The sequence below is a fragment of the Sus scrofa genome, chromosome 12 (assembly GCF_000003025.6).
Source record: "Sus scrofa isolate TJ Tabasco breed Duroc chromosome 12, Sscrofa11.1, whole genome shotgun sequence".
Lineage (NCBI taxonomy): Eukaryota > Metazoa > Chordata > Mammalia > Artiodactyla > Suidae > Sus > Sus scrofa.
Genome location: NC_010454.4, coordinates 55347030 through 55373249, shown reverse-complemented (window position 1 = coordinate 55373249; position 26220 = coordinate 55347030). Strand labels below are relative to the sequence as shown.

The following is a 26220-nucleotide window of genomic DNA, read 5'->3' as shown; positions in this document are numbered from 1 at the left end:
TCTGTGGGCGGAGGAGAGTCACAGTGCCCCTTGTGCGGGTCCTTCCCATCTGAGGCTCAGAGGCTCGTGTGGCCCTGCCCGGCTTTGGTAAGGACCAGACGTGCGGCTGATTCTCAGCCCCTCCCCGCCTCCAGCATCCCGCTTCCTTCACCTGTTCTCCCCCGCCCTCATCCTCCAGAGCCCTCTTGGGCAGGGTCCCTGCGGATGCTCTGTGGACCACTGCCCGTCACCCCGGCCCATGAACGCTGCCACCTCTCTGACTTGTACAGAGGCCAGTGGGCCTGGCCGCCTCCCCACCTGCGCTGCGGGCCTGCGGTGTCTGTCCTCTCAAGGCCACGCTGGCTGTGCATCCGTCGGCTTGTCTGAGACTTCACCCTGCCTGCCCACAGAAGACAGGGGGCCTGGCCCTGGCTTGGAGGCACAGGCTTTTCAAACAGAGCTTCTGTCCTGACTGCTCACCTCTGAGGAGGAGGCACGGCAGACAGAGGGTGGTGCCACCCGGGCAGGAGGGAGCCAGGTCTGGGGCGGCTGGGGGCTCTCCTGCCTTCAGGGCTCACCTGTGGGCCAGGTCCCATTTGCTCCTCCAGCTTGTCTCTGGGCCAAGGCTCTTTTAAAGTTATTCGTCCTTTCTCTTCATTTGGTTAATTGATTAAGGCCCATTCAGAACTGAACCAGACACTCCCACGTCTCCTGACCTTTTGTGTATTTATTGCAGGTCTGATTTCTCACGGCTGCTGCTGTCTGCTGTCCTCCTGCGGGTGTGACTCTCAGGTGAGAAAGCAGGTCAGGTCCCCTGGCTCAGCCATCTCCAGGGTACTGGTCCCCCCCCCCGGCCACGGCCTTGCGGCGAGCAGGACAGGTTAGGCTGGAGAGGAGCCCCAGGGAAGGCTGCCAAGCAGATGCTGATGTGAGAAGCCGCTTGTTTGTAGAAGGGACTGAAGCCGGTTTCCAGGTGGGAGATGGAGCCACCCTGAATCCGAGCGGTTCCAAAACTCCTTAGCTATTTGCCCTTTAACACGCTCTTTGAAGAATGTTTGCTTTTGAGAGTGTTTACCTTTACGTCTTCCCTCAGCAACCCCTGGCTTTTACAGAAGAGGAAAGCGGGGTCCCAAGAGCTGCACCCACCTCTGGGCACTCTGCCCGCCCCAGCCCCGGCTAACGGGGGAGCTTGGATTGCGTGCATCCCGTGTCCTCTGCACAGAGGAGCTGCTCAATGAAATGCACCCATTTGATCCCCGGGGGCTGGATGGCGGCGGCCTTGCTCCTGGGCTCCGCCTGGAGGGCGCCTGTGGGGTCAGGGCTGGAGTCTGGCCCGGGGACTCACTGGGGGGTCCCTTCCAGCCGACACCATGAGCAGCGACACTGAAATGGAAGTGTTCGGCATAGCCGCTCCCTTCCTCCGCAAGTCGGAAAAGGAGAGGATCGAGGCGCAGAACCAGCCCTTCGATGCCAAAACCTACTGCTTCGTGGTCGACTCGAAGGAAGAGTACGCCAAGGGGAAAATTAAGAGCACCCAGGATGGGAAGGTCACGGTGGAGACCGAAGACAACAGGGTAAGCCCGGTCCCTACCCTGCAGGCCAGACAGACACCCTCTGTCACCCGCTGTGGCTGCCCCGCTGTGTCCACTGCACACCGGCCACTTGCAGATGTGGCTTGGGCACCAGAACACCTCCCTGGCACCAGTGACACTCACTGGGCATCACTCCCTTAGCTTCCCGACAAAGCAGAGGGAATACCGGCCTCGGGCTGCAGGACGGGAGAATCCCCTGGTTGTGGCTGATCAAAGCCATTCCTGTTCAGGTGCTTTTGTCAATGTTTGTGACACTCTAGGTCAGTGGGGACCAGCTCTGTGGGTCCTATGCGTGTGGAGTTGGGAGAAGTCGCCTTTGATAGCCTAGGTTTCCCCCAATTCTTCTAGCAAAAGCTCCCTAGGGAAGTAAAGCTACCTAAAGGGGGTCGAGGGCCCTGGTGGACCACAAGCTCCATGTGAAGTCGCAGCTTCCGCACACCAAGAAGGCGAAGGGCAGCGCCGCCCAGCGCCCCGGCCCAGGCTACTGGGAAGTGCTGGGAGGAACTCCGGACTTCACACGCCTTGGAGTCTAGACGAGAAGACCCTGGAAATGTTCTAAGAAAAGTTAAAAAGAAGAGGGAAAAAAATCCCAGAAAGAAAAGGAAATAGCACTATCAGGTTGGACGTGAAGGGAGAGGGCACTGAAAACTGCCCTGCGATGCTCCCGCGCACGGACGTCCGGAGGGCGGCTCGGTCACTGCAGCCAAGAAGGGCTCTCGGAGCCGCAGGGGAGGCAGGAACTGGACGTGATGACGGGCGCCTAAGATGAGCCGGGCCTCCCGGGGCGGCTGGTGGCATGAGTGGTTTAAGTGAATTCCGGCTTGAAGGCAGGATTCCTGCCACCTCACCCAGGGGCAGGACAGGGAAAATGACCTTCTTCAGAGGAGGGAAGGGCAGGGCCAAGCTCCACGCCCCCATGCGGGGTCCTTGGGGGCCAGGGGGCTTCTCTTCTCGAGGGATGCGCAGAGGGGCCCACCGGTGCCTGCAACCCCCGCTCTGCTGCGTGGCTCCTTCCCCTGGCTGTAACGGCCTGGCCCCAGAAAGGGCGCCGGGCTGGGTTCTCTTTCACGAGCACGGGTGCAGGGTGTGAACGGGCACGATGTGGGCTGGGGGCTGGGCAGCTGTGTTCAGAGACACACTGCTGGCTCACTCTGGTGCCTTCTCCTCAGTCCCTGCCTCAGGGACGCCAGTGAACCTGCTGTGTGGTCAGTAGGTGGCAAAGACCAGAGACTCTGGAGCCGGGTCTCGGCCCAGCCGGCATTACTGGGCTGAGGGGTTCCTGCTGCCTCCCGGGCCTGCGTCCTTCCCCACCCGCCCACGGATCCCTTCTGCTGTCCGTCATCCCGCCCTCTCCTCAGGCCCGGTGGAGACAGGAGGAAAAGCCCCCAGAACGGAAGCAAACCGCACGCCGTTACCACCACCCCCGCCGCCCCCAGCCCGTCCCCTTGAGTTCTATCCTGTGCCCACACTTTCTGGTCCCGGCGTGGAGGCAGGTTGCGCAGAGAAGCGTAGGCGCACAGGGCACCCTTTCCCTTTCAGACCCTGGTGGTGAAGCCGGAGGATGTGTATGCCATGAACCCCCCCAAGTTTGACCGGATCGAGGACATGGCCATGCTGACGCACCTGAACGAGCCGGCCGTGCTGTACAACCTCAAGGACCGGTACACCTCCTGGATGATCTATGTCAGTGCCCATGTGTGCGGGTCCTGGGGCTCCGGTGGCGTGGGGTGGAGCTGCTTAGGCGGCGGGTGTTTGCAGGGTTCGAGTGTGACTCAGCTGTTCAGCTAAGGGGGGACGGACAAAGGAAGGGGGATGAGGGTGCTGGGAGATGAGAAAGGGGGAGATGCAGGGGCAGGGAGGAGAGAAGCTGGAAGGGGTGAGAGCCAGAGGCGGGCATCAAGGCTGGGGTCCCCGTGTCATCACCCACCAGCCCTGGGAGGTCAGCTGCGCCCCGCTGGAGTCTCAGCTGCCTCATCATAGAGGCAGATCGTGTCTCGCCTCCTTGACAAGTTTCTCATGAAAGTGAAATGAAAGGCAAAGGGCGTTACAGACCAGACACACACACCTCCACGTGTTACGCCCCCACAGACCTACTCGGGCCTCTTCTGTGTCACCGTCAACCCCTACAAGTGGCTGCCGGTGTACAACCCCGAGGTGGTGGAGGGCTACCGAGGCAAAAAGCGCCAGGAGGCCCCGCCCCACATCTTCTCCATCTCCGACAACGCCTATCAGTTCATGCTGACAGGTGGGTCTCCAAGGAGAGAGTCTCGGGAGGTGGGCAGGGCTCCATGTAGTGTGTGCCTCCACTCGACGGACTGGAGGCTGGAGCTGCTGAAAGAAGAGGGAGTTCCCGTCATGGCTCAGCAGAAACGCATCTGACTAGCATCCATGAGGACGCAGGTTCCATCCCTGGCCTCGCTCATTGGGTTAAGGATCCAGCATGGCTGTGGCTGTGGCCTGAAGCTAAGCTCCTGTTGGACCCCTAGCCTGGGAACCTCCACATGCTGTGGGTGCAGCCCTAAAAAGACTTTAAAAAAGAGGCCAGATATTTTTGGGCCTCGAAGGCCCTGGGGAGGAGTTTAGATTTAATGGAAGCATGTGGGCCAAAAGCAAAACCGACCATTTCATATGGTTCAACCGAATAGGATGAGAAGCCAGCTGCTGGTTGGAAGCCGGGGCTTAACCTCCGTGAGCCTCATTCTCAAGAAGGGGTGTCTTCCAGCTCCCACCAAGGACTGCACAGGGTATTAGGAAAGGGATGGTGCAGTGACCTCTCACTGCTAGAGATGCGGAGAACTGGGAAGCCTTTTATTTTTATTTTTTATTAAATTTTTTTTAAAGGGCCACACCTGAGACATATGGAGGTTCTCAGGCTAGGGGTCCCATCGAGCTGTAGCTGCTGGCCTGCAACACAGGATCCGAGCCGTGTCTGCGACCTACACCGCAGCTCACGGCAATGCCAGATGCTTAACCCACTGATCGAGGCCAAGGATCGAACCTGTGTCCTCTTGGACGCTAGTCAGATTCATTAACCGCTGAGCCACGACGGGAACTCCAAAAATTTTTTTTGGAGTCTTTGATGTGCATTGTTATTTCTAGCGCACAGCAGTGACTTGATTATACCTATGTATCCTTTGTCAGTCTTTTCCACTGTGGTTTACTGTAAGATATGGTAGGCCCCGTGCTATCCAGGGGGCTTGTTTATTCTGTATGTAGTGGTGGGATCTGCTCATCCCAAACTCCCAATTTATATCTCCCCACCTTTTTCTTTGGTAACCATTAATTTGTTTTCTATGTATGTGAATCTATTTCTGTTTTGTAAGTAAGTTCATCTGTATCATATTTTAGATCCCACACATAAGTGATGTCATCAGGTATCTGTATCTTTCTTAAGTGGTATGATGACCTTTAGGTCCGTCCATGTTGCTGCAAATAGCATTATTTCATACTTTTTCATGACTGAGTAATGTTCTATTGTATAAATATACTACATATCCATTTATCTGTTGATGAACATGTAGGCTGGAGAAGCTTTTTTAATTTTTAATGGCTGCACCCACAACATATGGAAGTTCCTGGACCAAGGATTGAACCCAAGCCGCAGCTGCAGCAACAGCAGATCCTTTAACCTACTGCATTGGACTGGGATCGAACCCACGCCTCCACAGTGACTCAAGCCACTGCACAGCGGGAACTCCGGGGAAGCTCTATTTACATTGCCATCAACTCTATTTTATCCTTTTCCTTTGGCAGATCGTGAAAACCAGTCCATTCTGATCACGTAAGTATCCAAGGGGTCACAGTTTCATAGTTGCAGTTTCACAGTTGTGGCTCTTTGCCCCAAATGCAGAGGGAGAGATGCCACTTGCTCTGATCTGTTCATGAGGAAGTACCGAGAGCGAAGTCTGTGAGGCAGAGACGGGCGGGGGACGGGCAGGAAGGTGTGTGAAGCCTCAGGAGGGTGCCGTCCCATCCAGGCCAGCTCCCTGGGGCCCCTGCCTCTCAGAGTGATGGGTGTGTGTCTGATGTGGCTCAGGTGACATCTTTGGGGCCTGTGCACACTAACGGGACCTGCTTCTTTTGTTTTTTCCGCGGCTCTGACAGCGGAGAATCCGGGGCGGGAAAGACTGTGAACACCAAGAGGGTCATCCAGTACTTTGCAACAATTGCCGCCACTGGGGACCTCGCCAAGAAGAAGGACTCCAAGATGAAGGTATGGAGCGAAGGAGGCTTGCTCGGCCTCCATGGCCAGCCCTCGTCACCACTTCCAACAGGGGGCATGGGGAGGCCACACCCCAGCTCTTCATGGAAGGGACAGCAGGCAGCAGTTCTCCTAGACAGCCCAGCAGGGGTCCATCCTGCAGGACCAGACCCTGTGCTTGACTAGAACATAGGCCCCGAGACTCTAAGAAAGGTGGGCTTGGGGGCAGCTCGCACGCAGCAGCGTTACCCACCACCTGGAGGGAACTGTGGCTCTACCTGCCTTTCAAAACATACCGACAGCAGCGTGAAAGGAATACGGGCCCCACCTCACTCCCTGGAGACTCGAGGCGTCGAAGGGTGGGCGGAGGTTTGAGTCCGGACGCAGGAGGGCCGCATGGAACAAAACGGCAGGAGGGCTTTGGGCGAGACAGTGGGGAGGAGGGGATGGGCCCCAGGCTGGGAGGTCGGGAGGGACTGCGTCACCCACGGGGGTGCGGGCGGGCAGGGCGACGGAGCCCCCCGTCGCCATCCAGCCTGGCGCTCCCTGCCCCAGGGCACTCTGGAGGACCAGATCATCAGCGCCAACCCGCTGCTGGAGGCCTTCGGCAACGCCAAGACCGTGAGGAACGACAACTCGTCCCGCTTCGTGAGTCCCGTCCAGCTGGGGTTCTCGGAGGCCTGGAGGAGCCTGCAGCCCTGGGCTGGACAACGGAAGGAGCCGCAGCCACGGGACAGGCGCAGACAGAGCAGCAGCGAGGGGGGGAGAGTGCAGGGAAACTGCGGCCCGGCCTCCTGTAGGCAGGCCTGGCAGGGAAGCCCCGAGGTCCCAGGATGAGGAAGGACCGCTTGGGGGGGGGGTCCTGGCAGAGTCAAGGGACCCCCAGAGGGTCTGAGCAGCTGCGGGGGTGGGGATGGGGCGGGACCTGGAAGCTGGGAGGCCAGGAGGAGGGTTTGGGCTTCGTGGAGACAGGAACTGAAGGATCCCGTAAGAAGGGAGTGATGTGGTTTGCTGTGCATCTTGAACAGAACCTCTCCTACGTTCTCGACCGGCTGCGCGGGGCGGCTGGGAGGCTGTGTGGAACAAAGGGGATGGGAGAGGGGGACACACGACACGTCACTGTTCACGTGGCCCAGGAGGTGGGCAGAACACCTGGTCTCCCCCCACCCTCCCAGGGCAAGTTCATCCGAATCCATTTTGGTACCACCGGGAAGCTGGCCTCCGCAGACATTGAAACATGTGAGTAGGTTCCTGGGATCGGAGGGTGCCAGGACACCAGGGGAGCAGCGGGGAAACAGCCCTGCGTTTGTGCTCCTAGATCTGCTCGAAAAATCGAGAGTGACCTTCCAGCTGAAGGCTGAGAGGAGCTACCACATCTTCTACCAGATTCTCTCCAACAAGAAGCCGGAGCTCATAGGTGAGGATGTCACGGGGTCGGGGTCAGGGGCGCTGGGGGGCTCGGCCTAGACGAGTGGACCAGAGAGAGCTGCGCAGAGGTGGCCCGGCAGCCAGCAGGGGAGTTTGCTGTCGAAGTGGGATGGGGCTGTTTGGACAGTGACAGGCCACTTTGAAAAATGGGACTCCAGTGGCCCGGAAAAGATTAAGCCACGGCTGCCTTGCGGGCTGCTTGATGGAAACCTGCAGAGTAACAAAGCAAAGCATTCAGTGGTCCCCTGGCGCCCCCTTGTGGCCCAGGTCCTCTTTGCTCTCTGGCGCTTTTGCTCAGACTTGTGGGCCCTCGCCTGGAAACAGGCTGCAGTCTTTCAGTGGTTTTTGGAAAAGACTGTGATTCTACCAAAGATCTCCTCTCCCTCCAGGGCTCTGTCCTGGCCCACGCTCAGCCAGCTCCCCTCCTGAGCTCCCCCAGCCTCCACCAGTGCACCCAAGCTGGGGAATCTAAATACTCTCTCTGGGGTTCTTTTGTTTTTGGTTTTTGTCTTTCTAGGGCCACACCCACGGCACATGAAAGTTCCCAGGCTAGGGGTCTAATCCAAACTGTAGCTGCCACACCACCTACACCAGAACACAGCTCACAGCAATGCCAGATCTTTTTTTTTTTTTTTTTTTCTTTTTCTTCTTAAGGCTGCGCTGGCAGCATAAGGAGGTTTCCAGGCTAATGGTCTAATTGGAGCTACAGCTGCCAGTCTACACCACAGCCATAGCAATGCAGGATCCAAGCCACATCTTCGACCTACACCACAGCTCACGGCAACGCTGGATCCTTAACCCACTGAGCAAGGCCAGGGATCGAACCTGAAACTTCATTGTTTCTAGTCAGATTCTTTTTCTGCTGTGCCACGAGAGGAACTCCAACGCCAGATCTTTTAAGCCACTGAGTGAGGCCAGGGATCGAACCCGCGTCCTCAGGGATGCCAGTCGTGTTCGTTAACCGCTGAGACGGAAACTCCCTCTCTGGGTTCCTAACCTCCCTCAGCAGGGGGGGCTGCAGAGTCCTCCCTGGATTGCATATTCAGCCACAGCCTGAGTTTTGAGAGGCTGTTTAAGAGATTTCTAACCTATGCTCAGTTTGGGCCCCAGCAGCAAACGTCTCAGCCCGGGATCCAGGGCCTCAAAGCCACCAGGGGACGCTTCCTTTGCAGCCACTGACCTCCTCTAACTGTTGGTCATTGCAGAGCTGCTGCTCATTACAACCAACCCCTTCGACTACCCGTTCATCAGCCAGGGCGAGATCCTCGTGGCCAGCATTGATGATGCCGAGGAGCTGCTAGCCACGGATGTAAGCAGAACCGGGAGAAAGGTGGGGGCTCCTCCCTGCCACCTGTCACCAGGGTCAACCTGCTGACGGGCTGTCCTTCAATCCCAGAGTGCCATCGACATCCTGGGCTTCACCCCAGAGGAGAAATCTGGACTCTACAAGCTGACGGGCGCCGTGATGCACTACGGGAACATGAAGTTCAAGCAGAAGCAACGGGAGGAGCAGGCAGAGCCGGACGGCACGGAAGGTACCAACCCGCCGTGACAGGCCATGCGCCACGGGGTGGGGGGCGTCCAGCTGAGCTCCCTCCAGGCCACTTTTGAAAGCGAGGAGACCTTCTTTGCCTGGAGAGGTGACTGTCTCCAGGGCTCAGCTGCCCATGCTCCATGTGCAGAATCACTACAATGGTGCCGTTTCACATACAATGAGGAGGGACCAGGGTTTTCTGGAACCCAATGCTGCCTTTTCATAAAATCTATCACATTCTCTGACTCAGCTCCTACTGGCCGCAGATAAGCAAGGTAGAGACACGGAATGTAATACACTTGGAGCTGAGCCGAGCTGAGCGTGGAACCATTTAGAGGATTTTAGGAGGGTTCTTCCGCTCTGCCAAGCATCGGGGCTTCCCTTGTAATCAGCCTTCTCTTCTTGCCAGTGGCTGACAAGACAGCCTACCTCATGGGCCTGAACTCTTCGGACCTCCTGAAGGCTTTGTGCTTCCCCAGAGTCAAAGTTGGGAACGAGTATGTTACCAAGGGCCAGACCGTGGATCAGGTAAGGGACTGGGGCCAGGCCGGGAGGGGCGCGGGCACCCGGTGGCCCCTGCCTCCAGACGGCGGCTGACCCCTCCCCCGACAGGTGCACCACGCGGTGAACGCACTCTCCAAATCCGTCTACGAGAAGCTCTTCCTGTGGATGGTCACCCGCATCAACCAGCAGCTGGACACCAAGCTGCCCAGGCAGCACTTCATCGGCGTCTTGGACATCGCGGGCTTTGAGATCTTTGAGGTCTGCATGCTCCTGGTCGCACGGCTTTGCATGGGGGGTGGTGTTCCACCTTTGTGTGGTGGGGCCGCCCACGCCGCCTACGGCAGTGCCTCTTGGAGGAAAACTAGAGGGAGGCGGGGCAGGCAGAAGAGCCTGCGGAGGTGGGAAAATTTAAGAGTAGGGAAGACGTGTGTCAAGTGGGATTTTTAAAACGTCACCAAGTGGGTAAAAGAAAAAAATCCAATGCCATTACTGACAATAAATAGGGAGAGCCAGAAACAGAAGAAGCTGACAATAAGCCAGCCATGCAATCTTTTACATAAATATCCTACGGGCTCCGGGTCGGAAGCACACAGCCTTGCCGATTTACGACGTGCAGTGAGTAAAGGTGGGCTTGACGTGTGTGAGGACAGTGAGACGTATAGACGACCAGTGACAACGAGGGCTGCAGGGAAGAGGCCCGGGCCCTGGGACTCGGGAGAGGGAGAAACATCTTCCAGCTGGAATTTCAGAGAAGATGCCAAGGAGGAGGTGTGATCCGAGCCAGGCCCAAGGGTGTGACCACATCCGAGAGCACAAATGAGTTGGCGGGAGCTTGAGACGACAAGGAGGAAGGTCGATGGATCTTTGATCTTGTTCTGACTTTTCGTGTGAACATTATGTCTCGGTGTTAGTATAACAGCCTGGAGCAGCTGTGCATCAACTTCACCAACGAGAAACTGCAACAGTTTTTCAACCACCACATGTTCGTGCTGGAGCAGGAGGAGTACAAGAAGGAAGGCATCGAGTGGACGTTCATCGACTTCGGGATGGACCTGGCCGCCTGCATCGAGCTCATCGAGAAGGTACTGCTGTGTGCGTTCGGGAGCCTCCCCTCGAGGCCCCGCTCCCCGTCCCTGCAGGTCACGCTGACCCGACATGCTCTCTGCCTTGGTCCAGCCCATGGGCATCTTCTCCATCCTGGAGGAGGAGTGCATGTTCCCCAAGGCCACAGACACCTCCTTCAAGAACAAGCTCTATGACCAGCACCTGGGCAAGTCTGCCAACTTCCAGAAGCCCAAGGTGCTCAAGGGCAGGGCCGAGGCCCACTTCTCCCTGATCCACTACGCGGGCACCGTGGACTACAGTGTCTCGGGCTGGCTGGAGAAGAACAAGGACCCCCTGAACGAGACGGTGGTCGGGCTGTACCAGAAGTCCTCCAACCGGCTCCTGGCGCACCTCTACGCGACCTTCGCCACGGCCGACGGTAACCGACCCCCTGGAGCACCGGGGATCCGTGTCCTCCCTCCGCTCAGCCCACAGGCCGAAGCACCTGTAGGCCTGCTAACAGCACACGCCACCTTTTCTTTCTTCCAGCTGACAGCGGAAAGAAGAAAGTTGCCAAGAAAAAGGGTTCTTCCTTCCAAACCGTCTCTGCCCTTTTCAGGGTAAGAAAATACACATTCATTTGCTTGTGATGGGTTCCTGTCACCTCGAAATGAGCAGTGTAGAGATGCTAAACTTGGTTACTTCAAGCGCAGTGATGTGGGCTTCATCTGGTTACTGTCCCTGAGTGAGGTGCGTGGCGGTATGATGATATATAAACGAGGGCCCACGAGTGGAGGGCCAGACTTTAGCTGTCAGTTTACACTGCAGCTAGCTGGACTGGCTGGCCTGGGAGGCGAGGCCTCGGTACAGGCTTTCCAGCTCGCTGCAGGGACACAGGCAGTAGCAGCCCCCACGCCCGGTGGAGCCGGGTCTTCCCTGGAGTTGATCTCAGAGGGCATCCTGCACTTGGCTGGTCTCCGGCTCCCTGGGAAGCAAAGGACTAGCACATGGGTGCTCTGCCTACACCACTAGCCCCAGGACCATTAAATGACAGAGTTAAATAACGTCTTCATTCCTTAGAATTCATGATAAATTTAATTTTATCTTATTTCTTTGATACAATATGTCTCCACGTTTGCAAAAAGGCTACAACCAAATTTGATCTTTTTCTTTTAGGAAAACCTGAACAAGCTGATGTCGAATTTAAGGACGACTCACCCTCACTTTGTGCGCTGTATCATTCCCAATGAAACCAAAACCCCAGGTACAGCACTGCTGGCTCGGGAGGGGTGCTCAGGTTTCGGGACTCCTGTGTGAGGCTGACGTTTGTCGCGCCCCTTCTCAGGGGCCATGGAACATAGCCTGGTCCTGCACCAGCTGAGGTGTAACGGCGTGCTGGAGGGCATCCGCATCTGCAGGAAGGGCTTCCCCAATCGGATCCTCTACGGGGATTTTAAACAAAGGTGTGTGAGAGAAATGTTCTCCATGCGTCTCAGTGAGAGGGGTCAGTGCCGAGGGCTGAGAGGGAGAAACACTGGTATGGGAAGATCCACCTGGACACGACAGTTATTAAGGACCTTATGTCACATGGTCACCCCCCCCCGCCCCGGCCACGTACGTGTTTCCTTCTCCCACACAGGCTCAGGAGCTTCTCTAACACGCAACGTGGCAGAAAAAGACCTGGCCAGAGGGTCAGGAGACCTAGATCCAGGCCACTCTCTGGCCTGGGGCCAAGGGCAAGTTTCCTTTCCTCTCTGGACTGTGGCCTTCTTGCCGCTTGGAAGAGAGGCCCGAACCAGGAGATTCCCAGAGCTCGTGTCTCTGAGTTCCTGCTGTGGCGCAGTGGGGTCAGGATATCTTGGGATTGCTGGAAGGCAGGTTCCATCCCCGGCCTGGCACCCTGGGTTAAGGACCTGGCATTGCTGCAGCTTTGGCTTAGGTGACAACTACGGCTTGGATCTGATCCCCGGCCCAGGAACTCCACATGCCTCGGGGTGGCCAAAAAAGAAAAGGAAAAGGAAAATAACCCACCCCAAAGGCCATGTCTTTGCTCATGGTCTGCGATCGGTCCTGTGTCCCCAATGGCAGATACCGCGTGCTGAATGCCAGCGCCATCCCCGAGGGACAGTTCATCGACAGCAAGAAGGCGTGTGAAAAGCTGTTGGCGTCCATCGATATTGACCACACTCAGTACAAATTCGGACACACCAAGGTAGGGCATCAATTCCGACAGCTGCTGGCCCGGGTCCCCGTTGGCCCCTCCAGAAAACTGACGCCAGCCGTCCTCCTCCTTCGAGGTGTTCTTCAAGGCCGGCTTGCTGGGAACCCTGGAGGAAATGCGGGACGACCGCCTGGCCAAGCTCATCACCCGGACGCAGGCCGTGTGCAGGGGCTTCCTCATGCGCGTGGAATTCCAGAAGATGGTGCAGAGAAGGTCGAGTGGGGTCTTGCTCAAACCTGAGCTCTGGGGGGGCCGTGGGGGGGTCTCTCCCAGCAGCAACCGCTGTTTTGTTTTCAGGGAGTCCATCTTCTGCATCCAGTACAACATCCGCGCCTTCATGAACGTCAAGCACTGGCCCTGGATGAAACTCTTCTTCAAGATCAAGCCTCTGCTGAAGAGCGCAGAGACCGAGAAGGAGATGGCCACCATGAAGGAGGAGTTCCAGAAAACCAAGGAGGAACTCGCCAAGTCAGAGGCAAAGAGGAAGGAACTGGAGGAAAAGATGGTGACTCTGGTACAAGAGAAGAACGACCTGCAGCTCCAAGTACAAGCTGTATGTGTTCAGGATTTTTTTTTTATTCTCCTTCTAATTATTATTTCTGATTATTTCATAATATTTATTTTGGGGTGAGATTTTTGCTTTTTATTTGGGATGCTTCTTAAAGGACCTCACATATAACAAAGTAGTGAAATGTCACAGACCTTATCTTTAAGTCATTAAAGGAAATCATGATTCTATTGGTTTTTTTAAAGGAAAGTGAAAACTTGTTGGATGCAGAGGAAAGATGTGACCAGCTGATCAAAGCCAAGTTTCAGCTGGAGGCCAAAATCAAGGAGGTGACTGAGAGAGCTGAGGATGAGGAAGAGATCAATGCCGAGCTGACGGCCAAGAAGAGGAAACTGGAGGATGAGTGCTCAGAACTGAAGAAAGACATCGATGACCTTGAGCTGACACTGGCCAAGGTTGAAAAGGAGAAACATGCCACAGAGAACAAGGTACACTCTTTATGGGTCTTTGCAGCTTGACGTGGTCATTGCAAACCCCACTCGATCTCCTCTTAGAATTGCCTGTGGCTTCTTTTAGGTTAAAAACCTTACTGAGGAACTGGCCGGCTTGGATGAAACCATTGCGAAGTTGACCAGGGAGAAGAAGGCCCTCCAGGAGGCCCACCAGCAGACCCTGGATGACCTCCAAGCTGAAGAGGACAAAGTCAACTCCTTAAGCAAAATCAAGAGCAAACTGGAACAGCAGGTGGACGATGTGAGTGAGCGGTGCTGACTGGGAGGCCTGGGCTTCAGGTGGGAAGAGCCTAGGAATCCTCCGGTGCAAAGCGTTGGTTCTCAAAAAGAAACGGTGCCCTTTGCAGCTGGAAAGCTCCCTAGAACAAGAAAAGAAGCTCCGGGTCGACCTGGAAAGGAATAAAAGGAAGCTTGAGGGCGACTTGAAGCTTGCCCAGGAGTCCATACTGGATCTGGAGAATGACAAGCAACAGCTGGATGAAAGGCTCAAGAAGTACGGCCTAAAAGCACCGGGTTTAGGCTCCCAGTTCCCAGGCATCATGTCCTCACATGCTCCAAATTTCCCTTCCCAGGAAGGATTTTGAGTCCAGTCAGCTGCAGAGCAAAGTGGAAGATGAGCAGACCCTGGGCCTCCAGTTTCAGAAGAAAATTAAAGAGCTCCAGGTAGGCGGTATCTGGGACTTGTCTTTGACACGTGGGGCGTGCACCGTGGGTGGCGTGTCTGGCACACGCCATTCAGAGCAAGCTGGGCGGGACCCCCGGAAGCGTGGCTGTCCTCTCAGCTAGGCTGACGCGGTAGTGAGAAGCAGTTTTTCCATAAATAAAAACATACATAGTGGAAGAACTTCAGGTCAACATGTTGTTGGGATGGACGCTGTCCTGGGTTGGTCACTGTGGGGGTGATGCCCGCGCTGAGGCAGGGAAAGTGGCATCAAAGGCGGATGGCAGAATGGGCGCACCCTCATGGAGGAGTCCAAGAGTTGGTTGTTCTTATGGGGGTGGCAGCCGGCCTGCTGGTGACATGCCAAGTCCAGAGCCTTCTGGGACGACCCGCCCTCACAGGCTCGAATCGAGGAGCTGGAGGAAGAGATTGAGGCCGAGAGGGCCACCCGCGCCAAGACGGAGAAGCAGCGCAGCGACTACGCCCGGGAGCTGGAGGAGCTGAGCGAGCGGCTGGAGGAGGCGGGGGGCGTCACATCCACGCAGATCGAGCTGAACAAGAAGCGCGAGGCCGAGTTCCTGAAGCTGCGCCGGGACCTGGAGGAGGCCACCCTGCAGCACGAGGCCACAGTGGCCGCGCTGAGGAAGAAGCACGCAGACAGCGTGGCTGAGCTGGGGGAGCAGATCGACAACCTGCAGAGGGTCAAGCAGAAGCTGGAGAAGGAGAAGAGCGAATTCAAGCTGGAGCTGGACGACCTGGCCGGCAACGTGGAGAGCGTGTCCAAGGCGAAGGTGTGGCCCGGGCCCGGTCCTCTGATCTCCGCGGCCCTCCCGCCGCAGCACTCACGCCACTGCTGCCTTTCCAACCCTGCAGGCCAACCTGGAAAAAATCTGCCGCACCCTGGAGGATCAGCTAAGCGAGGCCAGGGGCAAGAACGAGGAAATCCAGAGGAGCATGAGCGAGCTGACCATGCAGAAGTCCCGTCTTCAGACGGAGGCCGGTGAGTGAGGAAAACGGGGAGGAGTCACCCCCCCCCGACACCCACGGGTGGGGCCGCTGGTCAGAAGTAAAGGCAGGATGTGTTTGGGGGAGAACCTAGGGAAGCAGCAATTTCAGGAGAGAGGCAGTCAGCCTAACCCACGAGAGGGCCATTCAGTGTCCCAAGGAGGACAGCAAATACCGAGAGTCCAGGAGGGACGAGGGAGCAGGGGACCCTGATAAGGATGGACTCAAACGACTGCTTGGTTTGCGTGCTTCCACCGTCAGTATAAACTCACATCAGGAAAGAGCCTGGGGCGGAAACCGAGTCCCGTGAGTCTTCTACTTCTTCCTGCATGTAACGCAGACTTGCTGTCTGCCATCGAGCCCTTTAAACAGTCGAGAAAGAAACAGAGCCAATCCGTCCAGGCTCCTGGGTACCAAAGTCTGGGGGCATCACCTGGGGCTCTGACCCCAGCACTGGCCCGGCAGCGCATCAGCACGAGAGAACCAGGCCTTTGTAGCAGCTCCACCAAGACAGGAAGTTTAGTCACCACTTCTGCCGTGACCTTGGACGTTCACCTCTGGAGTCCTAAGGCCCCTCCGCCCCTTCTTTTCCTCTCACCGCGATAGAAGCACATAAGCCAGAACCACCACAGCCACCCAGGAGTCAGCTTCACGATGCGAAAGATATCAAGTCCTAGGGGAAGGCAGCCAAGGCGTGCGAGGCCTCCCTTAATTGACGACCCAGTAAGCAGCGGCGAACACCAGCCACCCAAAGGGCTGGTGGGAGCTTTGAGGTGGTGACTTTACAGTTATTTGCAACAAGTTTTATCGGCAAAAGTCACTCCACGCGTCTAGAAGTTTACAGTGATATCAGGATGTGTTTTCAGTTTTCCCTTCTCATGGACACATCTCTTCAGCCCCCAGAAAGGACCACACCTAAGTTTACTCTGCCCAGACCACAGCACAGCGCCTTACCCCCCGAGGAACTCCGTTGAATGAAGGAATGGAACGAAAATATTTTCCTTTTGGACATAGGTGAGCTGAGTCGTCAACTCGAAGAGAAAGAGAGCACAGTATCACAGCTTTCCAGAAGCAAGCAAGCGTTTACCCAGCAAATAGAAGAGCTCAAGAGGCAGCTGGAGGAGGAGAGCAAGGTGGGTGCCCTGAGGGCCCTCCCCTGTGCGGGCCCTCAGTACCACCTGCAGAAACAGGCAGCCGCGTCAGCAGGCGGTGGCGGTGGCAGTGTACGGGGCTCTCATGCACTGGGCCCTGAGATGCTAACCCACGGGGGCTCTCCTCTTTCTTCCACAGGCCAAGAACGCCCTGGCCCACGCTCTGCAGTCCGCCCGCCACGACTGCGACCTGCTGCGGGAACAGTATGAGGAGGAGCAGGAAGCCAAGGCCGAGCTGCAGAGGGCGCTGTCCAAGGCCAACAGCGAGGTTGCCCAGTGGAGGACCAAGTACGAGACGGACGCCATCCAGCGCACCGAGGAGCTGGAGGAGGCCAAGTACGCAGCTCCATTGGTCCGAGAACCAGGAGTCCCCGATGATCAAGTGACAGGGGCGCTGACTTTAGAACCACCCGGGAGGGAGTCTGGGCCTAGATGTTTCCCATCTCTTCTGTTTAATGCAGTGCTGTGCTGTTAGAGGACCTGGCATTAGCACATTTCATGGAGACAGACGACTTTGATCTTGGTTAGAAACCAGGCGGGTTATTGATCACTGATTTTCAGCAGACAGGAAATTCTCCAGGGCTTCTGAAAGCAAATGGGTGTTTGAAGCACAGAGATTAGCGATTCCAACGTGATGAACCGTGACGTTCGGGAGGAGGACTGAGCCGTAAACAGCATCTGCTTCTCTTTCACGTTCTTGAAGGAAAAAGCTTGCTCAGCGCCTTCAGGATTCCGAGGAGCAGGTGGAGGCAGTGAACGCCAAGTGTGCCTCCCTGGAGAAGACCAAGCAGAGGCTGCAAGCGGAGGTGGAGGACCTGATGGTGGACGTGGACAGAGCCAACTCTCTGGCTGCTGCGCTGGACAAGAAGCAGAGAAACTTCGACAAGGTGCCAGCTGGGCTTCTGCCGGCGGACCTGCGAGTGGGAGCACCGGGGGTCGTGGTGCAGGAGGCCGGGGTCCCATCCTGGCTCCACCCACCAGCACTGTGACCTCGGCCGCGGCCCTGCGCTCCCCTGGGCTGTAGTTTCTGCATCTGGAAGTGAAATGGGAGTGGGATGGGGGTGGAGGCCCCTCTCAAACACGGTCCCTGGAGACAAAGCCCTTCCTACCGTGTTGTCCACTCCCCAGCGTGCTTGCTCCCGGATCTGGCTGGTCGCTCGGGGTGGCTGATGTGGGACCCAACTCGGGTCTCCTCTCTGCCTGGCAGCCTCCCCTGCCGGAGCACCGGCCAGGCTGCTGTGAACTGAAGTTTTCATGAAATATTTAAAAGTGCGAGGCCGCTTCATTTTAGGAAAAGGGCGTTTAGGCCCAGCTAATTCCTTCTCAAAGGATCCACTTGCTTTTTGGGGTGGCCATTGTTTTGTTACTGACCAACTCCTGGTCTTGAGTATGTTTATGGGACGAAACCTTAGTTAGTCCAGAGTCAGGAGCAAGGAGCTGGTGGGACCCGGCCCAGGGTCCCCGATTCTCAGGGTGTTTACCTTCATGTTACACTGGGTTGGAAGCTTGGAGGGGGAGCAGAGGAGTGGATGGCCCACCCCCGTGTTCCAGGTGCTCGCCGAGTGGAAAACAAAGTGTGAGGAGAGCCAGGCAGAGCTGGAGGCAGCTCTGAAGGAATCCCGCTCCTTGAGCACCGAGCTCTTCAAGCTGAAAAATGCCTACGAAGAAGCCTTAGATCAACTTGAAACTGTGAAGCGAGAAAATAAGAACTTGGAGCGTAAGCAGTTTGTCTGAATCTCCCTTCGCGCTGTGGCCAGAGCGCGTGCTGGGGGGTGTGATAGGTCACTCGCATGCAGAAGCATTTGCCATTGGAGGGGCTGTTTCTGAGTCTCTTTGTAAGCAGCTTATCTCTGGCAAGCAGCATCCTTAGAGCAGGAACGCACTGGTTCAAAGCACAGGGTCAGTGCTTCTGCCTGGAAGCACGTACAAAGGCACTCACTCGATGCAACCAGAACTTCTCTCTTTGCAGAGGAGATAGCAGATCTCACAGAACAAATTGCTGAGAACGGTAAAACCATCCATGAACTGGAGAAATCAAGAAAGCAGATTGAGCTGGAGAAGGCTGATATCCAGCTGGCTCTTGAGGAAGCAGAGGTGAGCGGAGGGCCGGGGGCAACAGACACTACGACCTCCCGACCCCGTCCGAATTTCACCTCTGTCGATGACAGGCCCAAGGCCGGCTCCCTTCCCATCAAGTCTCATGAAATAACTCCTGTGAATCGTCTTGCACTTACTGGAGAAAGTCATTACATTAAAATAGGCCTAAAAATGAGATATTATAAATGTCTTAGATGAACTTAAAAATCTGTAGAGTGCCTTAAGGCCTCAAGAAATAGGATTTAAATGTTATTATCATTTGATAGTATAATAACAAATAGCAACAAATCATTCTATTTCTGCAGTGAAGGTAAGTTAGGGGTTTTTAAAAGATCGTTTCGAATATGGCAGAGTTAGAGTATGAATGTCCCACTGACGCTTTATCACCCCAAGGGTGGTGGAGCGGGCTCGTCTCCATCACTGGTACTGTGTCTGTTTTTGTCCTTCAAAGGCCGCCCTTGAGCACGAAGAGGCCAAGATCCTCCGAATCCAGCTGGAACTGACCCAGGTGAAATCGGAAATCGACAGGAAGATGGCTGAGAAAGACGAAGAGATCGAGCAGCTCAAGAGGAACTACCAGAGAACCGTGGAGACGATGCAGAGCGCCTTGGACGCCGAGGTGCGGAGCCGCAACGAGGCCATCAGGATCAAGAAGAAGATGGAGGGGGACCTGAACGAGATCGAGATCCAGCTGAGCCACGCCAACCGCCAGGCCGCGGAGACCCTCAAACACCTGCGGGGCGTCCAAGGACAGCTGAAGGTCTGGGGGGGCTCCCCGGTGGGAAAGCGCTCCCACCTCCACCACGCTCGCCTCCACCTCAACTCATGTTCCCCTGACCCTCGGGCTAGGACACCCAGCTCCACCTGGACGACGCTCTCCGAGGCCAGGAGGACCTGAAGGAGCAGCTGGCCATCGTGGAGCGCAGAGCCAGCCTGCTGCAGGCCGAGGTGGAGGAGCTGCGGGCCTCCCTGGAGCAGACGGAGAGGGCCCGGAAACTGGCAGAGCAGGAGCTCCTGGACGCCAACGAGAGGGTGCAGCTGCTCCACACCCAGGTATCGGGGGGTAACGAGGGGGGCGGGGGGACCTCAGCCTCACACACGCCCAAGTAACCCCTGCTCTGCTCACCCTAGAACACCAGCCTCATCCACACCAAGAAGAAGCTGGAGACAGACCTGATGCAGCTCCAGAGCGAGGTCGAGGACGCCAGCAGGGATGCGAGGAACGCCGAGGAGAAGGCGAAGAAGGCCACCACCGACGTGAGGCTCCCCCCGCCCTGCGCAGCCGCCAGCTGCGATAGCGAGACAGCGCCCAGTAGTCAGGGCGCAGCCTCCCGGGCACGCATGGTGCGAGTTTTCCAGAAGCGCTCCCCACCTCCCTGGAACTTAGCATGTCTCCCCCTGCACGTTTAAACAAAGAACGTAGCACAGATAAAAAGACCAGAGGGATTGTGTTTCCTGTGCCAGTGGAGAGGGGTGCTCTTCATTCCTTCAACATAGGTTGGTTCCAAATTTGAAAAATGAGACCTTGGGATCAGAATGGGGTCAGTATCCCACCAAACGTCACCTTCGAGGAAGCTGGCTTCCCTCTGGCCGGTACTCAACCTTCCTGCTCGCAGAGGCCTGGGCCTGTGCCCACGGCTGCCACAGCGCCACCTGCTGCCGGAAGGACAGCACTACCTCGTGCCGGTCCGGCAGCGCTCACACCCCCATTCCTGAGAGGCCTTCCCTTAAACTCGCCCCCTACACCCGTGACGCTAGTCACCACCTCAGCACTCTCTAAGCCTCGGGTTCTGGTGACAGTGAACGGAGGAACTTCCTGAGGGCGGGGGGGTAGGTCCCAAGGAGGCTAGTTTAAGAAAAGGAAAGAAACCATTTCCCACGCAGCCCTTGCAAGTTTCCCTTCTCAGCTCATGTCACATGCCTGGTGTAGCCCGCCTCAGATTCCACGGTGGCACGGTGGCCTCAACCGTTACCTCACCCATGTCCTTTGTCATCAGCACGGCTCTGTTCCTCTGGGTACCAGATTCCGACAGCTCCAAGCACTTAACCTGTGTCTGCAACTAAGTGGGTTGATGTGCTTTTCAGGCGGCCATGATGGCCGAGGAGCTGAAGAAGGAGCAGGACACCAGCGCCCACCTGGAGCGGATGAAGAAGAACCTGGAGCAGACGGTGAAGGACCTGCAGCACCGCTGGACGAGGCGAGCAGCTGGCCCTGAAGGGCGGGAAGAAGCAGATCCAGAAGCTGGAGGCCAGAGTGGGTACCTGGGGGACGGACCCCAGCAGCAGCACAGCTTCCCGGCCTCTCCCGGTCGTGCTCTAGCCCCAGACTAACGTCCCAACCCTTCCTCCAGATCCGAGAGCTGGAGTTTGAGCTTGAGGGGGAGCAGAAGAAGAACACGGAGTCTGTCAAGGGCCTCAGGAAATACGAGCGGCGGGTCAAGGAGTTAACTTACCAGGCAAGTGGAAAGAAACGCCCCGGGCACTTTCGCTGTGAGGTGCAAACACGACAGAGTCCTCTCTAGAAACCGGGGACCTGGAGCATCTCGGCCCCCTCCTGTCTAGGAAGCTCCCCCTGTGCTCTCTTTCAGAGTGAAGAGGACAGGAAGAATGTGCTGAGATTACAGGACCTGGTGGACAAACTTCAAGCGAAGGTCAAGTCCTACAAGAGGCAGGCGGAGGAGGCTGTAAGTGAGCGCAGTCCTCGCGCAGCGCCTCCCGCTTCGGCCCCCGAGCTCTGGAGAGGCGCTCACCGATCCTCCCTGCCCCGGCTCCTTGGTTTTAGGATGAACAAGCCAATGCTCATCTCACCAAGTTCCGAAAAGCTCAGCATGAGCTCGAGGAGGCTGAAGAACGGGCTGATATCGCCGAATCTCAGGTCAATAAGCTTCGCGCAAAGACCCGAGACTTCACCTCCAGCCGGGTACGTGGTCCCCCGGCACCAGGTGCGGGGCGGTGGTGCTGCGGGAGGTGTGGCTCCTGGGGAGGAACCTGCTGGGAGGAAGACATTTCTGAGATGGAAGGGACCGAGGTCAGTCTCAGGCTCAGGAAAGGAAAGGATTTGCTTAAAGCCACCCAGCTCCGTAAGTCACAATAAAGCGCCGTCCTGATTATCACATTTTAAATCGACTATACTTCAATAAAAGTTAAAAACAAAAAGCAAACCAAAAAAACACACAACGAAAAAACAAAAAAACTCACCATCCTGAAAAGCAAAGGCGGGTCCCACAGTGAGCTTTCGGCGCCCTCTGCTGGCCAGTCCCCGTCACTGTACGTGTAGGTACGGGGACGCCCGCCTGTGAGTGGGAAGCCCCGCAGAAGGGGCTCCTTCAGTCTGAGGGCCAGTCTCAGGATGCAGGGTGACCGCTCCGCGTGTGCAGTCGTGTATTCTCCTGAGATCCAGAGAAGGTCCCATGTCCCGCTGAGCTATGCAAGCAGCAACCCCAGATGCTCGCTGGGGAGGGAGTGGGAGAAATTCTCTCTGCCCTGTGACAAAGCTCAAAACGCCCACTTTCTCCCCAGATGGTGGTCCATGAGAGCGAAGAGTGAGCGGTCCTCCTCTGGAACAGGACAGAAAATATGCAAAATGTGTATTTTCATGGTTCCTGACCCTTCATTTCCATGTGACTGCTTTTCACATGCAATAAACCTTGTCTTCAGTTTGGGGCTGTTTTGCTGTGTTTTCTCTTCTCCGGGCAGAAACGGTTCATTGTTTGGTGATGTTTATGTCCGGTGCTGAAATCTCGGTAAGCAGGTGGCCTGATCAATTCAACTGGTGTGTATGTGTGGGAACAGAGATGGCTTGGAGTTTAAATTTGAGATTAGATCAGAAATAAAAACACTCCTACTAGGTTAACCACTGCTTGGGTAGAGGAAAGGTGCGGGGAGGGGGGAGGTTGGACAGAGTCTCCAAGTGACCTGAGGGAAACATGAAGGTTTGCAGGGGTCACCTCATAAGGCCAGGGCCAGAGGCCCCCACGTCCTCGCCTGGAACCTAGGAAGTAGGTCAGGCAGCGCCTCCCACAAGCGCTGTGCCAGCAGGGTACACAAATGAATCAGATATGGTCTGGTCCCTCCGAAAACTCAGTCCAAATCTACCACTGACTTCTTGGCTCAGTCTGCACTAGTTCAAAGCTGCACAACCTTATCCAGGGTAACCCCATCTTTACTGTGAGAGAGAAAATACGGCAGGAAATCAGAATAACTCTCTAGATGACCTGCAACTGGAAACAGCATCTTCAAAGCTGGGATCCCCGGTTTGTTGTCAAAATTAAACTTAACAGAAATAGTTGTCAAGTTCCCTCCTGTATCTGACACTAGACGGTTAGGAGATGACTCGGCAGGAGTTAAAGACCCAGGGGAGTTCTGGGCCTCCCGGGTTTGTCATTCCACAGAAAGGCCACTATAGATGTCGGATGTCACTGGCCTGTCAGTGACAGGGTAATCCTACCTCAAAGACCATGTCTCTCTGACTCGCTCTCAATACTTGACGGTAACACTGGGACCAAAAAGTGGCATACGTCCCCCTGGTGGGGGCTGGTGCTGAGAGGAACGCACAGCAACCAGAACAAGCCTGGGCCAGGCCCTGGCCTGAGGCTGGGCCAGAAGGGCGGCAGGTGCTCAGAGCCTCAGAATTGACAAAGCCAGCTACAGACTGCCTTCTGCACACAGTGGGGGGCAGGAAAGGCAAGGGAAGCTTCTCGTTACAGAGGGACTCAAACTGGGGGATAAAGGAGGAATGAAAGACCTGGAACATGACTATGCTATGAATTACGGCCACTAGTGTCACAAAAATACGACAGCCAGACATGAAACGCCTCCTGACAAAAGTACGTACGCTACTGTCCAGGAAGAATTCCTGCCCAACAGTCTCACTTGGGTCTGGTCCAGACCCTAAATTTGTCCACCAACTTATAGGACAAAGACGCCAGGATATGGAGAACTCAACAAAACATTTAGTTTTTCCAATATGTAAACTGCAAGGGAAAATACATTAAAGAAATGGAGGGGGAAATTATGGATTAAAAGAGACACAGACTTCTTGCATATACACACGTACGCCCCCAGCTGGTCAAATTTCATTACTGACTGGATATTTGATGATGAGATGGGATAGCCGCTCATTTTCAAAGTAGTATTTAATTATGCTTTCCAAAATATTCCTTAGCTTTTAAAAACATAATAAAATACAGATAAGGAAGAGGGGGGAAAAAGGCAGGTCGACAGGGCCATCTTTGAAGGAACTTGTTTTCTAGAATTCAGACAAAGACCTGATGAAAGAGGTCCCTGATGCATTTGATACAGAAGCAGGTCACAAAGGTAGGAAACCTCGGAGGCTGGAGGACCTGACACGGCCACACACAGGCCAAGTGCAATATTTCACCCAGAGGAGGAGGAAATGGGTTCTAGGAGCGATCCGTAACTGTATTAGGCTCTGATTTTGTGAGGATAAAATGGAACAATTCATTTTCTGTGAGTCTATCATAGTGTGACTGGATTTTCCAGTGTTAACTTATGCCATGAAGCAAAGGACGCCCGTGATACAGAAAAGATAAGCCCTGTACGAGGAAGGAAAATGGAAGCACGCACCTCATTCCAAAGCAGGCCCTGCCGAGCGCCCCCCTCCTCCGTGACCCCAGCAGGAGGGGAGGAGGGGGCATCAGACCGGTTGCCGAACTCCTTCCCCCTGCGCTCAGCTCACGCTCAGCTCATGAGGACTCAGCCACAACAAGAGGAGGCGGGCGGGTCAGGCTTCCTTACAGATGCGGCAGAAACAGAAGCAGAGGTGGGATTCCCTCTAGAGCCCCACTCCCTTCCACCCCACAGCGCCGCCTCCGCCTCCGGGGCAGCCCGAGCAGAACTACCTCCGGGAGGGGGCTGGGCCAAGGTCCCTGAGGCCTCGACAGATACAACCAAAGCGGACAGGGCTTGCTTTCTGACTGTGGCCTGTGTCTGTCAGCAGGCCTCCCACTAGAACCCGTCTCTGGCCACCAACTCGGCCCAATTCAGAGGCTCCCCTCAGGCCACGTGACCAGTGAGTAGGGACGCGGGGGCCTGCTCCTGGGCAGTAGCTCCCAGTTCTTTTGCACGAGAGCCCCAAACAGGAGGGCAAAACAGGGCAAAGGTCCCTGTTTCCCACTAACTTCTTACCACCTCCAGATTAAGGGCCAGTTCACGTCACTTTTCCTTCTTCTGAAGAGCCTCACTTAAAAATTTTTTTCCCAGTGTTTAGACACAGAACTTATTAATTTCCCCCCTGTAATTCTCATACTCACCAGAAAACTCTCTGAATTCTTTACTGAGCCTCAAATCTCTTGGCACTAGACTTCCATTTTTCATTACCTCTTATAATTTTTTTTTCCCTGGGGCCGCTCCCGCAGCATGTGGAGGGTCCCAGGCTAGGGGTCTAATCAGAGCTATAGCTGCTGGCCTTCGCCACAGCCACAGCAGGATCCAAGCTGCATCTGCAACCTACACCACAGCTCATGGCAACACCGGATCCTTAATCCACTGAGCAAGGCCAGGGATCGAACCTGCAACTTCATGGTTCCTAGTAGGATTCGTTAACCACTGCGCCACGATAGGAACTCCACCTCTTATAATTTTTTAATTGCACAAGAAATACATGCTCAGGAGTTCCCGTCGTGGCTCAGGGGAAACAAATCCAACTAGGAACCATGAGGTTGCAAGTTTGATCCCCGGCCTTGGATCCAGCGTTGCCATGAGCTGTGGTGTGGTCACAGAAGTGGCTCGGATCTGGCATTGCTGTGGCTGTGGCCGGTAGGTGCAGCTCCGATTGGATCCCTAGCCTGAACCTCCATGGGTGCGGCCCAAAAAAAAAAAAAAAAAAAAAAAAGCAAAAAGAAATGCTCGACACAGGACTAAAACAATCTATCTGTCAATGCTGAAGGGCCGGGCGCGGGGACGGCAGACTCCCTTTATTTGGAGGCGATGAGATCCTGATTTATGATTGGTGGGGCCCCCTTCTTTAGGACACGGAAGGGGCTCAGCTCTAACTGGAGCAACACGTCCTCAGGGTGACAAACCGCTGTGGTCCGCAGGCCCTCCTGCTGGGGAGAGCGGCCTTGCCCTTCTCGCCTGGTCACCGCGACAGCTGAGCGCTTTAACAAAGCCGAGTGTACCTAGACGTGTGGGCTGAGGAGGCCGCCCAGAACACGGAGTCTATGCCCGCCCTCCCAGGAATCCTCCTGCTAAAACCAGCTGAGGCTGAGGGTGCCTGCGGCTGCTCGCCGGGGCCAAGCCGGGATCTGGTTACCCTGAGCAAGGCCAAGACATGCCGGAGGCCCTCGTGCGCCTGGTGAGGGCAGCTGGGCCCAGGAAGGCACTGATTATTTTTAGCTAAGTTGTTTCAAGCTTTCCGTGGCAGTGAGAAGCAAGAAGCCCCGTCACCTGGGCATTTGGGGGCCTTCTCCATGTTTTAGCAAATGAGAGGTGGCCCCAAGGACCCCTGAGGAGGCCCAGGGGAGCAGGTGACAGAGGCCCATAGGTCACCTTCACCAAGAGCCCAGCTTCCAGACAGAGGGGCATCTTAGATAAAGAAAATGGACCATTGTCGTCCACAGAGGGTTCCTCAGTGACCCAGAGATTCAAAAATAAATGAGACAGAACCTTGAACCTCAAGGACAATCAAAGAAATCTAAGTACTGAGATAATGATGGAAGAGAAAACAGAGGAAACTGAGGAAGGTGACAGGGTGACACACTTTTAGAGTCAGAGACCGAAAGAAAGTCAATCCCTTTAGCAGTGAGCCACTGCTCTGTACACA

The 26220-nt window shown here is 55.8% G+C and overlaps 1 protein-coding gene across 1 annotated transcript; it reads left to right on the top strand.

Moving 5' to 3' along the window:
• On the top strand, positions 14-22098 carry LOC396711 (myosin-3). Its single transcript, XM_013981330.2, is given in 42 exon segments — positions 14-87; positions 716-771; positions 1342-1553; positions 3111-3254; positions 3660-3816; positions 5325-5352; positions 5676-5784; positions 6328-6420; positions 6948-7011; positions 7091-7189; positions 8406-8509; positions 8597-8735; positions 9144-9262; positions 9347-9496; positions 10150-10320; positions 10415-10721; positions 10832-10902; positions 11459-11546; positions 11628-11745; positions 12371-12494; positions 12580-12716; positions 12801-13056; positions 13257-13499; positions 13588-13764; positions 13871-14016; positions 14096-14186; positions 14586-14975; positions 15058-15184; positions 16204-16322; positions 16480-16676; positions 17044-17227; positions 17892-18057; positions 18310-18434; positions 18889-19197; positions 19287-19490; positions 19569-19694; positions 20523-20626; positions 20628-20691; positions 20789-20893; positions 21026-21121; positions 21220-21357; positions 21957-22098. Coding segments are annotated over 40 exon segments (5820 nt in total). The 5' UTR covers positions 14-87; positions 716-771; positions 1342-1349; the 3' UTR covers positions 21984-22098.